The 13,957-nt window shown below is 36.5% G+C and overlaps 1 protein-coding gene across 1 annotated transcript in view; it reads left to right on the top strand.

The window, feature by feature from the left end:
- LOC149068028 (activating signal cointegrator 1 complex subunit 2) overlaps nucleotides 1-13,957 on the top strand; it is a 62,454-nt gene that overhangs the window by 23,176 nt on the left and 25,321 nt on the right. Inside the window, exons 9-12 of the mRNA XM_089251637.1 lie at nucleotides 660-767; nucleotides 4,075-4,164; nucleotides 9,422-9,496; nucleotides 11,395-11,572. Coding sequence (XP_089107763.1) covers nucleotides 660-767; nucleotides 4,075-4,164; nucleotides 9,422-9,496; nucleotides 11,395-11,572 — 451 coding nt within the window. The remainder of the gene's footprint in view (nucleotides 1-659; nucleotides 768-4,074; nucleotides 4,165-9,421; nucleotides 9,497-11,394; nucleotides 11,573-13,957) is intronic.

Raw genomic sequence — 13,957 nt, 5'->3', positions numbered from 1 at the left:
CAACGGCAGAGTGCAGCAGGTCCGGATGTATACACGACACCTCTAGGCAGATTGCATCTTTTAGTTCCGACACAGATTGGATGGACCGGATTGATACACTTTTCTTTGTCTTCTGTACATTAGCGCCACCTATCGGCTGTTTTGTTATTTTTCCCCTGTCTTAAAAAAAATTCCTGTGACCTAGTGATGTTAGCCCAGCAAAATGCTTTATATTTCAGTTATTTTTCCAGTTTTTTTGCATTTCTAAAGTTTATACAGACTTTTTGCCCATCCTGTACTTGGCCTATCCATTGCAGTGCCTGCATTGTAAAAATATAATTTTGGAGGATTGGGGGCATATGCACCCATTAATTTTTGTTTCAAAAGATGCTATTCAAAAGAAATTTACTATGAAAATATTATTGTATAACTTTCAAATTCGGATTAATTTGTTTTTTTGACTGCTCAGAATTGATCTGAGTATTTAGCAAACTTTTTTTCTGTGACCACTTGTTTGTAGAACACAAGTAAACAGTAATTTAAATAGATAATTGAGAGATCAACATTTCACGTTATAAAAGTATAAGCTACTATATCGCCCTTAGAATGAAATTTATCTGCTAGTACTACATCATTTGTGACTAAGAACTTTGTTTATTTGTACATTTTCCAATGGATAGCTGCCTAAGCGTGATGTCAAAAAAACTGATTCTTGCCAAGTCATTCCTGCTGCGACTGTTTCGAAATCTTGTAGCAACAACATGCATACAGCCTTTACTGGAATCAAAGTGAGTATATGTCTGGGAGATTGAAGTATCAGATGCGCTGCATGTATGGTGACTTCATCATTGATGTAGCATTGCCATGTATATAAATGCTTTTTTTTTTACTTTTTATTTACACTGGCGGAAAATAAAATTCCAACACCAAGAAGGAGTTGTGCTAGATAAACAAAGTTCGGGAGGCATGTTTGCACATCGGAAAGATGACGCCTATTCAAATTTCGCACTAGACAAATAAGAGTGGCTTTAGTAGTGCCACTATGATCATGCAACTCATGTTTGCTTTAAATATGCAATGTAAACTTTGTGAGAGTGTTATTTATTGTCCGGATTGGACATTGTTAACTACGTTTGAGTCAAGAATGCCTTTAAGGAGACAAAGAAGGCAGTATCTTCAGCTTACTGAGTTTGAACGAGGGCATGTAATAGGGCTACGAGAAAGTGGATTTTCTTTCCGCAATATTGCGGGAAGACTTGGCAGGGATGTATCCACTGTGCATAATTGTTGGCAGTAGTGGTCACAGGAAGGCACCGAGACCGGGGTCCAGCTTCACACGGGCCACTACTGAGAGGGAAGACATCCGTATATTTGCTGCATGGCTGTAGCACATTGTACTGCATCTGCAGCATAAATTAGAGCTGTTGTCCCAAGAGTGACACAGTGAACTGTAACAAATCGATTACTTGATGGGCAGTTCCGATCCAGATGGATTGTAGCATTCATTCCACTAACTCCAAATCACTGCCATCTGTGGCATCAGTGGTGTCGAATTAGAGCTCATTTGAGGGCAGAGTGTGGAAATCTGTTGTGTTATCAGATGATAACTGTTTCTGTCTTGGTGACAGTGATGGTTATATGTTGGTAAGAAGGAGGCCAGGTGAGTGTTTTTGGAACCAAGCTGCTTCGGCGTAGACACACTGGATCTACATCAGGAGTTATGGCCTGGGGAGCGATTTCCTATGACAACAGGAGCACTCTCGTCGTTATTCCTAGCACCTTGACAGCAAATTTGTACATCAGACTGGTGATTGAACGGGTTATGCTGCCATTCATGAGCAGTATTCAAGGGAGTGTTTTCCAACAGGATAACGCTCTTCCTTATACCGCACCCAACATGCTCTACAGAGTGTCGACATGTTGCCTTGGCCTGCAAGATCACCAGATTTTTCTCCCACGTATGGGACATTATTGGAAGACAAATCCAGCATTAACTGTTGCTGATTTGACTGACCAAGTGCAACATGCATGGAACTCCATCCCACAAAATGACATACGGCACTTGTATGACACAATATATGCACGTTTGCATGCTTGCATTCATAATCATGACGACTACATAGTGGTTATTAATGTACCACCGTTTCACATTTGAAATGAATCTTCTCACGCTTACTTTAACCTGTGACCTTGAAACATTAATCAAATATGTTACCTAGACAATTGCATTGCCTAAATTTCATTCCTCTAAACTTCATGGTGTTGGGATTTTATTTTCCGCCAGTATATTTTGAGGCAAGTTTTTTTGGAAAGATAAGTAAAATTAAGTCAATAGAATCACTTCACACACATCACCTGTATCATCTTGAAATCTTTATCATAAAAAAACCTATTCAGACATCTGGTACATCATTATAAGTTCCCCCTTCCCCACACCATAATTTTCTACCTATATGTACTTTTGACCACTAATGTTGGAGGGACATCTAGTCGGTATTTGAACTCAGGACAGTCCCTCAGCTCAAGTTCATCTCTATAATGTCTTTTCACTGTGAAATGTTTAAATCTTATTCACCATATTAGCACCATGACTACCATGCATGTGTCTCATAAACATTTCTCAGAGGAATTTCTAATGAATTTGTGCATGCAGACACATGCTGTATGGGTGTTTTTGTGTCGTCTTAATGTATCTATGTTGTTTAAGTTACACTTGTTTCGTGTTATATAGATATCTCTCACTTATAAGACAATTTTCTGCACTCCTGATCAAAGATATAGGTAAATAATGCTATTCACTTATATGCCTCTCTCACTTATGTGTCTTTTTTCCCTTGTTCCTCTGCATCGACGCATAAGTGAGAGATCACTGTACTTGTACCACCATCTGTCTTCCATATTTTGAAGTGAAATGGCAAATGCCTGAATTTTCATGTTATTTAAGTATCGTGTTGAAAGTCTGCCTGCTATCTGTGGAGAGACTTTTTATTTTAAAGGGGAGACCGGCTTGTATTCTCACCTCGAAGCTGGAAAACCATGAAAAAAGTATTTATTCACTGCAAAACATTATATACTAAAACCTGTGTGATGGACACTGTATGAGAAAGAAACCTGTCTTGAATGAAATCAAGATGATTAATGTTTTAATCTGCACCTGTGTAAAATGGAATATTGTTTCAGCCTCTTTATGTTCAGTTTCATATAGGTTTCATTGTAATTGATTAATAAAATTCGGTTTGGTTTTTGTCACTGTGACGGAGCTCACAGCATTACGTTTTCATATTATTCACAGAAAATAGCAATATCAACTACTCTGTTGGCACTTTCAGTAATAGAGAGAGGTGCAAAATACTAATGCTATTAGATGCCCTCGGAAGAACATAAACAGGGAAGGAGTTTTGTAATATGTTAAATGCAATGAATGCAATTTTGAGAAAGGTGAAAAAATGTGGTTGTGGATGTTTCGAAATATCTTCAAAAAAATATTATTGTAGAGCAGTTATTATAGATAGTTTCTCAAACTTTTTGTTCCATTGCCCTCTTCTTCATAATTTTTTTTTTCTCGTTGCCACTCCCTCAATTCAAGCCAACCCATGGGATCCATTGTTAAATCCATAGCTTCTACTGCCCCCACCCTGGACCATTCTATCACACCCTTTCCCCCCATGGGAGCAATATTGCTCTGTTCAGTAAACACTTTTATAGAGGGATTCATCTTAGTGAAGGATTTTGTTATATCAAGAAATGTTCAACATCAGACTATATATAAGCAATTTTACATACAATACTTTAAAAATGTTGTAGAGGGGATTTATCATTATATCGAGTGTCAATTGTAGCTAGGTTTCACTGTATATTTTAAACTTCATTTTGTGTTCCTGTTTATTATAAGTAAGTTTGATTGTATTTGTAATTGAAAAGGAAAAAAAATCATGAGAAAAGTCGGGAAAGATATGGAATAAATCGATCTCTCTTTTCTATTGTGCTTGTTGCTCATATTTACAATTTTTAATGAATCAATGTTGCCTTTCCCCCAAGTTTATCAGTTCCTGTACGTGCTTATCCATTTATAACTTTTTTTTTAATGTTTTATAGGTGCGGCGAGAGTTCTTTGACAGACAATGCAGAGGTCTTCCATCTTGATAGCTACCTCCAAACGTTTATGGAAATTTCTACAGAAAAGTTGTGAGTTTGTTTTTACATATTTTTGAAAATTTTTTACTCACTTGCTTTCAATAGAAACTTGACAAAAATGCTTTGCAGTCCACTTGTATTTACATTAAATTCATCTAATATCAAGTATGCTTAAAGTATCCAACTTCATTATAATTCAAGGTTTGTGGTTATGAAACTAAACGTAAAGTTAGAACTTGCTGAATGTAGTTTGTAACTTAGAAAGGATCCTAAAATGCAGATAAAGAACAAGGTTCAAATCAGCCAATTTAATTAGATTCTTTGGGTTCAGATATTTAAGAATTATTCAGAATCTGTGACTTGAATTTCCCGCCATGCTGATCCCTCCCACTATTTCCTGGCGTGCCAGCTAATGCAATACAGTATTTATATGGTTTTTGAAGATATTAGACTGACAAAAAGTGTTCAGTCAAGTGGGTTATTCACTTATATGATTTTTTTCTCCCCAATGTATGGAAATTCAATGGGACCAAACAAAAAATTGGATAATCTATTATAGGCTCTGATAATCTCTTAACAGTTCCAGACCTGCCAACTCTCTGGATTTAGGCGGGAGACTGCAAATTTTATACCCTTTCTACCGCTCTCCGGATTTGTTAAAAATTTTCCGGAGTTTTGGCAGAAATTTAGAGATTTTCCCCTAAGCTTTCATAATGTTGTGACGTCAATGGCTACGGTTGCGGTTTACTTATAAGTTAGTGGTTTACTTAGTCTTTATGAGGCTTTTTGGATCATGTGATACTTCCCTCTTTCTTGAGGGACATACAAGGTAACCAATATGGCGACTTCCTGTGCGACTCAAGAAACAAATCTAAATTAAAGAAACAGAAATGAATCGTTTTTTTCTTTTTAATGGGAGCTAGATTTTTCAAAAAAAATTTTAAGTTCAAGTTATTGATCTGCCTGTTTTTGCTTCAAAAAATGATTAATGCTGCAGAATTTCTTCAATGTAATTTATATGGACCATAATTAATTTCAAAACATCTACCTAAACTATATGGATTGATGCAATTGGATAATATAAGACAATACGGAGACATTAATTTTCATTTTCCTGCTTGAGAAGATTAAATTAATGAAAATTGCATGAATATCCACCTCAAAAGTGGGTCTGGCTCATTATTTTATATTTAATTTTCTAGGCTTCGTATCGCTAAGCGAGCTCAATATTTCGAAAACCAAAAATTCAATTCAATTTTTAAAATTACTGATGTGGCGGAAAAACCCACTAAATTTCTGCATTTCTACACTAAAATCGGCAATTTTAACATCGATCTCTCTGGGGATCATCTCGTGTTGGTCCTTCAGAGTGATGCTGATGATGATTATGACCTATTCGAAAAGCCTGATTGGCAGCCATTTACCAAGACGGTTGCCGAAATCCCTGTATAATCATCATTGTATCCTATTAACAACACCTAAAGCCGGGTTTTTCTGGGAATAGGTTTGTTGCACAGCGTGAACCGAATTAGACTATTTCGCGCCAACAGAAACGTGTTACATAATCACGCTATGCGTTTGTGTTTTCCTAGCGAGGCGCATCAGATCAGGGCGGCTATATAAAGTATATGGCTTTGTCATCAGCTACTCTGTCTTCTGCATGCTCCGGTTTGAAGGGAAGGGAAATAAAACACACAAGAGTGAAGAGAATATCGATAAAACCGTGGCGCACTACGCATTTGACTCCCCCAGAAGGAGTCAGCCAATAACGCCCAAAGTAAAGCGCTGTCGTGAGCCGTATTGCGCTCTGTAGGAAAGCCGGGTTTTCCTAGGAGTAGAATTTCTACGCCATGTACAGCGTGAAAACGCTGTCAAAAAAACCTGAATTTCAAGTTTTTAACCAATCTTGCATTTTCACGCTGCACACGGTGCAGAAATTCTACTCCTAGGAAAACCTAGCTTAAGAGAACACACAGCGTCGTCTTAACGCATGGGCCCACCCGGGCCTCAAGAAAAAAGGGGCCTCACATGAAATGATGTTGGAATTTCTGAGAATTCACCACGTAGGGCCTCAGCAAAATCATTTGGCCCAGGGGCCCATGATTCTCTTAAGACGGCCCTGAGAACACATCCTATTAAACTGTCATGAATTGCCGCGCTGCCAAATGTACCTACACGAGCCTCCAGATGCAGACGACCGTGTTGTCTTTAGACTAAACATAGGAAGACCATCTGACCGAAAAAATCGTGAATGAGACAAAAGCACTGCTAATGCAGTGGCATAGCAAAAGAAGTTAACTGCGATAAGAAAAGGCACCGGTGCTATCCGTTACAAAGGCAAACTTATCCGCCACAAACACAATAACAGATTGATTGTATTCCCATGTGATATCAGGTACCGCTGAAGGTTTTTCGACATTGCACTCCATTAACAGCCGTGCGGTAAACAAGTTTTTTCGTCTGCAGCTTTGTATTTTGGAAGTTTTTTAATTGTTTCCTTCGATTAAATATGTCTTCAGAAAGAAAATATAAAACTTTAAGCTATATAAAGCTTATAAGAGTTCATATACCCAAGAATATCAATGACTGATAGCATCCACGAAAGGAAACACTGTTTTATAAACAGAACGTAGATGTGGGTTCACTATTCTGCTTGAAGAGACTGACATGAATTATATTCTGCTCAGGGGCAATGCAGAACTTGAATTTGGGGGGGGGGGGAAAGAAGGGAATGGAACTTTTTCTTAATTGATTAAAAAAGAATTTCAGAATTTTTTTTTGATGGAGTCGAGTGCCAAGGAGAGTATCCCCCTCGTGAGAATCCCCAGATTTCTGGATTCCAAAAGTTGGCACGTCTGGTAGATGTGATTTCTCTATTTTGCATGGGGGAAAGACTGACATTGTGAAACATGTGAACACTAAAAAGCATATGGATTATGCATCTTCTATTGAGCAGAATGAAAAACGTAATTTCTCTTGCAAAGAAAGAGCCGATTCTGTGATATGTGCTGAATCATATTTTACTGCATTCATTATTGAAAATAATTTACCAATAAGTTGTGCAGATCATGCACAAAAAATATAGCGTTGCTCGCACAAAAACCACAGCCATTGTTAAAGAAATGAGCCATGTGGATAAAGAATCTATTTTTGACATATTGAGAAAACAACTTTTTTCTATTGCTACTGATGGAAGCAATAAAGGGGATGTAAAAATATTTCCATCTGTGGTTAGTTATTACAATGAAGAAACATGTCAGATAGAAAGCAACTTGTTATCTGTACCTGTATTACAAGGAGATATCGATATATATTACTACTTGGAGAGAAGTTCAAAGCGTCAGGAAAAACAAACATTTTCAATTTATGTATGATACAGAGGTGAGGAAAATACTGAAACATGTGTCCACACGATGGCTTTCATTGGAACAATGCCTAAATAGATTGATACAACAGTGGGAACCATTGACTTCTTTTTTTAAAGAAGTTAGAAACAGTAATGAGCCTCTGTCAGTTCGTTGAAGTTTTACCAAATCCCTAAGAAGGCTAAATTATCTGAGTCTGCCTCTGAATCAAAACTATCAACACAATCTAAGACAACTAAGGAGAAGTCTTATCAAAAATGTGAGATGACTGGAAATGATTTGCTGAAGCAAAGTAGGATTCTTTCATGTCAGGAAAGGATTTTCTTCTTATCAGAATTAAACAGAGCATTCCGTTTGTTCCTTCTCAACGTGATCCCTGTATTTAAAGAACGGAATACTCAGCTACAATCAACTATCCCTCACATTCATTTATTACGTACAATATTGTTTGATATGTTCAAAGCCTTATTATCAAAGTTTGTTTTACCATCAGCTGTCAAATCATCGGATTCATTTCTTGGTGTTTTGCATAACAGAAGAGACAATTAAAGGAATGACCCTGATTTGGTCATAGGACACTCTGCAACTAAGATTGCAGAAAAATTTAGAGAAAGCAAAAAAAAAAAAAAAAAAAAACAAATTGTGTTGGGAAGTACTTTGTCACAGTATGTGTAATTATATTGTCCACAAATTCCCCCTTGAAAAACGATGCTCTTGTGAACTCTGAGGTAGCATCAATCACATTTATTGAGAATGTGTCTTTTACAAATTTGTCCTTTTTGGAAAAATTTCCTTGCCTCCTTCTGATTGCTGCTGAAGATGCAGATTCGGCTTTTGACATCCTGCAAAATATGTTTCACAAATTTCAATTGGAGGATATTCTAGATTGCATAAAAACTGAAAAATGCATAGATGTGCAGTGGCCCCTCATTTGGAAATTGACAAACTCTGCTGGCCACTACTACAAATATGATTTCTTATCAAAAGTCATGCTTGGAATATTTACCATTTCTCACAGTAGTGCAGAATGTGAGCGGATTTTTAGAGTAGTGAATAAAACACACACGCAATGTAGGGCATCGCTTTCAACTGAAACATTATAAGATATACTGACTGTAAAATCTAACATGAAAGGATATTGTTTCGAGCAAGAGTTTTCTTCTTTTCTCAAAAGAGCCAAATCAGCCACTGTGAAGTCATTGAAAAAAGATGAGGTAATTTTTTTTAAATAGTTTTTTTGAAATAAGGCAAAATGTGTTTTTTAAGATGGAAATGTCTAGTATCTTTCATTATCTTCTGGGATGGGACAAAAATGTATTTCACTTTTGTATTTTTTTCATTTTCTAAATGTTTTTAATTTTTTTGAGGGGGGGGGAGGGGAACTCAGGGCCACAACTATGGGGGAGCAGGCGGGTCTGGTGCCCTGGGCACTGTACCAGAAGGGGGCACCGAATTCACCCTTTAAGTGCTTCTTTTACATTACAAGGGCGCGGCAAAATGCCGGCCTGCTCCATGTGACAAAATACCTAGTTACTGCCTTGGGGGGGGGACCCACTCACACCTCTCCAGGAATCTCCATCCAGACTTCTAAATTATGGAAGTTGACATGTCTGTATATATTCTGCTTAGGGTCTATGCAAGACCTGCCTGGGGAGGGGGCACTGTTCCCGAATTGATTTAAAAATAGCTTTTTTTCACAAAAAAAGGAAATTTGTTCCTTTTCATGTCGGACTTACGTCAAACTTTAATCTGTGCTTAAATAGATATTGTTTTATTGAATAAAAAGCAAACTTTTATATCTTTATGTCCAGGTATAAGTTAAGGTACTTTGCCTTCATCTCACTGAGAGAATGATGCATTCTCAGTATTTGTAGGTGTATTATGTTTTTCTTTGAAGTTCTGGTTGATATTTTCATGTTTTACCTTTTCTGTCAAAATTTCAGATTTTTATGCCACTACAACTATTTATTCCCAATACAGACTGATCTTGATGTGTTTTCTGATGCTGGGATTCCACTGTATCCTTCATTCATTCAATATTTTATGTTATAATAGAAACAGTATAACTTTATTTTATAAAGTCGAAACTCTTAGATCGAATTCTTGTTTAGGGGCAAGAGGTGGGAACAGAAACCCTGTTATAAAATCAGGAATTTTGCAGGCAGCAAAATCATGCTTGCCCCTCCCCATTCGCGAAAATCCTAGTTATGGCCCTGATCTATGTCCCCATTCTGCCTGCTTGACTGGGAACGAGACATGACTCGGCACTACTTGCACAGAGTAGTGATTAGTCAACTGCACTTTGTCTGCCTTGACCCAAGAAAGGAACGCATACATTGTCCTACTCTTTGTCGATCATTCTTATCCATGGCTGGAACTAGAGGAAGGGACAACTGCCTTGGATGGAAAATTTTAGGAGGGAACAAAAACAGTTATAAAATCCTCAAATTTTACAGTGATGGGGTGGCAAAATCATGGTTCTTTCCCCACAAAGTTTTAGTTATGGCCCTGTCCTCTATAACAATAAAAAAAATAGTTTATATAACAATGTTACTCTGGTCTTAGCACATTTTTCATATATGTTAATATATTCCATCAAAAACAAATGCATTTTTCTCCTTTGCCTTCAGTATAATTATGCAGGCATTTCACTTTCATCTAGAAAAATTGAGATAAACTGCACTTTTTAAAATGTCTTCATTGAAACATGAAGTAAGAGGGTTATTTTATTTTTTTCAGTCATGATGCCAGATAATTTTTCTTTTTAATTTTTGGAATGCAACTTCGGCCAGATCACTGTTCAAAATCTGATTCAAACTCCTGATCGTGGTTATATCAAATGACATCAGTCTAGCAAAAAGTTCATCCATTTTAGTAGTTTAGACAATACTCTTTCTCATGGTTATCTATTAGTAGGATGATCATAAATAGACCTCTAAATCAGGAGTGGCCAAAGTGGCATCACTTGATACTAAGGGTAATACCAAAATGTTTTCCACAATTTGGCAAATTTTCAACTTTTGTATAGTATCTGAAGATAAATAGGTTTTCATACATCATGGGCAAGAAACCCTGGACACATGTTAAAAAATAATTTTTAAAAAATCAATCAACTGACAAAAAAGTACAATTTGCACCAAAATATTTATCAAGGTGTCTATTTTTTTTTTTCAAAAGAAATAACAAAAAAGTTAAAAATTTCACCACAGATGATACTGCATTTACAAAAAACTCATAACACATGAAATGTGACACAATGCGTTATGCAATTTGTATCAGATGAAGCTACCACATTTCGATATGAACACCTTTTTGCTCATATAGATGTAGCTCAAGCTAAAAAAGGTGCTCATAATGAAATGAGGTAGTTTTATGTAATGCGCAAATTGTAATAAACATTAATAATGCATTGTTTGTGTCATACTTCATCTGTTATGGACAATTCTTTTTTAATACAAAGTGCATTTATGAATGAAGTTTGAGCTATTTTTTTAATCCATTAAAACACTCTAGGTCATGATAGGTATTTTCATGCAAACCACACCATTTTATATATTGATTGATTTTTTTTAAATTCCTTTTTAAAATGTGTCCATCCTGTATATTTTATTGTACTCACAATAAATATATATATTTTGTTATATATCTTCATTCAGTAATGAGCAGCACCCTTTCCTTACTTATGTAAACGTCTTGGCTTTTAGCTTTATCATACCCTGGTTTTTAAACAAAACATTTTGTCTTCTTCGGTTTTCCTGTGTGGTAACCTCATAGAAAAGGCAAGAGATATTCTTCATCAAAATGATTGATCATTAATCTGAATAAAATGAGAAAAGATTTTGATTTGGCATTCATAACTAGAGTTGCATTTAAGTTATCCATATTTTAGGCTGTCTTGACCCTTAATGTATTTTAGTGATCCCGCCAGTGTTAAATATATCTTGAGCAGCATAGAACCATTTCATGTAGAAATTACAACCAAACCAGAACATCAATTCAATGGTTTCATTCCTGAGAAAGAGGAATTATCTGTGCGACCAAAGGCCAAAACGAAAAACATTGAAAAGGGTAATGGAAATAATACAGTATCACAGGTAACTTCAATTATAATTGTTGCTAACTAAGTGTTTGTATTGCAGCAGTAATAATTTGTTTTGTTAAGAAATTTTGCTGAATGATTTATTTTGTTAGTGTTAAGGCACAGATATAAACTTGTTTTGGAAAATATCACGCTGTGCTACTGTTGTTTTGTATTTCCTTTTAAAGATACCAAAACGCTTTTATAACTAATTTGAAAACGAACTCATATATATTTCAGTACTTACATATTATTAATTCCAAAGAGATAAACTGCTAGTAACAGTACCTGCCGCTGTGTGCTATTGTGGCCATTACTGGCTTTCATTGTGAGGATCCAGGTTCGAACCCCCATTGGCAGCACAGTGGTGGTCGACTGGAGTTTGTTTTCTTTGGTATGCAGTGCTTGATAAAAGTGGAAAATAGACCAACAGGTTATGGGAGTGGTAGAAAAATATTTAAATACTATTTCTTTTGATCAACATCCAGTTTCAACTGCATTTAAATTTTGAAAATGTTCTGTTGTGAAAAAAAATTAGTGGAAATGAAATTATCTTTTGATTAAATTTGGAGCTGGTCAAGTCTGAAATACTGAAAATTTCTACGTCATCTGTTGATTCCAGAAGGTTTCATCTAGCCAAGAAAGGGTACCCTTACTATCCTCTCGCTGGTAACATAGAGTAAACTTTCCCAGACTTCTTCTCGGTCGTAGGTCCTCGGCTGTACCTCCACAACGATTTCAGGACGAAAATTATTGGATTCTAGACTCCCAAAAGAAGAAAACAACACTTTATTTAATTTATTATCCAACCCCTCCAACGAAACCGTCCTGTCTCTTCGGTACAAACTTTTACGCTCCTTCTCTTTTTCGAATGTCTCAACTTGTTCTCGTTTCTCTCTCTCACGACTCCTGTTTCTCCTCAGCCTTTTTCCAACCTCTTTTCTCCTGGACCTTACACATAGGAAACATGATCATTCTACAGCTGAACCTCACATAACAGGCATTACCGTTAGCTGACACCTCTACTAATTGACACTTTTTTTGAATTACATAGATGGGACTCAGTGCATTTTAACTACTCTAATATTCATTCCTCATTAGTAAACAGCATTTTTGGTGCCACGCAGGGCGGTCATTTCAATTTTTTTTAGGGGGGGGCGTAAACAACATGTACTCAATGTACGTGTATATATATACCATTTTTAGTGTATTTTCAAAAGCCGGGAGGAACACCCCCCCCCTGACCCCCCCAAATAACGGGCCTGGTGTCACGGTTGTCAATTATCAAGAAGATTTACTGCAAAATTTTTGACTGAAAGTGTTCGTGAAAAAATGTGTCGTTTTGAAAATAAAATCATTTAACATAAGTGAGACAACTTTCGTTCAACTGTTATGTTCCTTTTTGAATGAAAAATACTGAAGTGAATGAACAAGATGGATATTTTCCCGTTTTGGTAGAAATGACTAACTTTACATTGTAATTTTTACCAAAAATATTCCCGTTCGAATAATCGTTGTTGTATAATCTGACAGAGCTCATCCCAATGATTGAGAATCCATTGAAAAATGAATTTCGAAAAAAATGGAAATGGATTCCTTATGAATCATTCCCTTTTGAAAATGAGCTTTTCAATTATAGCACCAGGGCCAGACTTAGGTGGGTGCAACTGCATCAGTCTGCTAAATTTTAGGGTCTGCAAAGCAATATAGAAATACTTTGGTTACATTTTGACTTAAACTTGCTAACAAAGCAATTCTGCCGAAATTAATTAAAATTCTGCCAAAATTAATTAAAATTCTGCCAAAATTAATTAAAATTCTGCCCAAATTTATTAAAATTCTGCCCAAGGCATCTAAAATTCAGACATCAAACTTCCTTGCCAAGAATTTTGTCAACCCCTCTTTCCTCCCAAGCCAAGAAAACGGTGCAGGTGGATCTGGTGCCCTGGTCACTGAACCATAGTTGAGAGGGGTATGCTAAATTCTTTAAAAATTATTCAAAATAAATCTTTTAAAATTCTTACATGAGAAGCATAATGCATTCTTGCCTGGCTGGAAGAGTTGCAGCCCCGGTGAGATAATCAGTTCTCTGGCCCTGACAGCCCGCAAACTAAAAGTACCTGGGAGCACTTGTAATTTTTTCGCTAAGCAGCGGGCACTATATTGTAAATTTCTTTTTTATGACCATGAAATAGTACTTTGATAGTCATTCTCGGGTGCCAATGTATAAATCTGGTGTGCAGGTTGTTCACATGGACACTAGGGGGATTGGGAAACACCATTTTAGAGGGCCGCAAAGCTGTTTTTGCACCGGGCTGCTAAATACTTAAGCCCGTTCCTAACTCCAAGTGATGAATGATGAAGCATCTGTGAGATCCCTTCTCAATCAGTGAAATTCCAG

This window comes from Pholcus phalangioides, unplaced genomic scaffold (genome assembly GCF_987345545.1).
Source record: "Pholcus phalangioides strain wild (caught in Gottingen) unplaced genomic scaffold, Ppha-v1.0 ptg000027l_1, whole genome shotgun sequence".
NCBI classification, from domain to species: domain Eukaryota; kingdom Metazoa; phylum Arthropoda; class Arachnida; order Araneae; family Pholcidae; genus Pholcus; species Pholcus phalangioides.
Note: the sequence above shows the minus strand (reverse complement) of the source record. Positions and strands in the feature narration are given on the sequence as shown.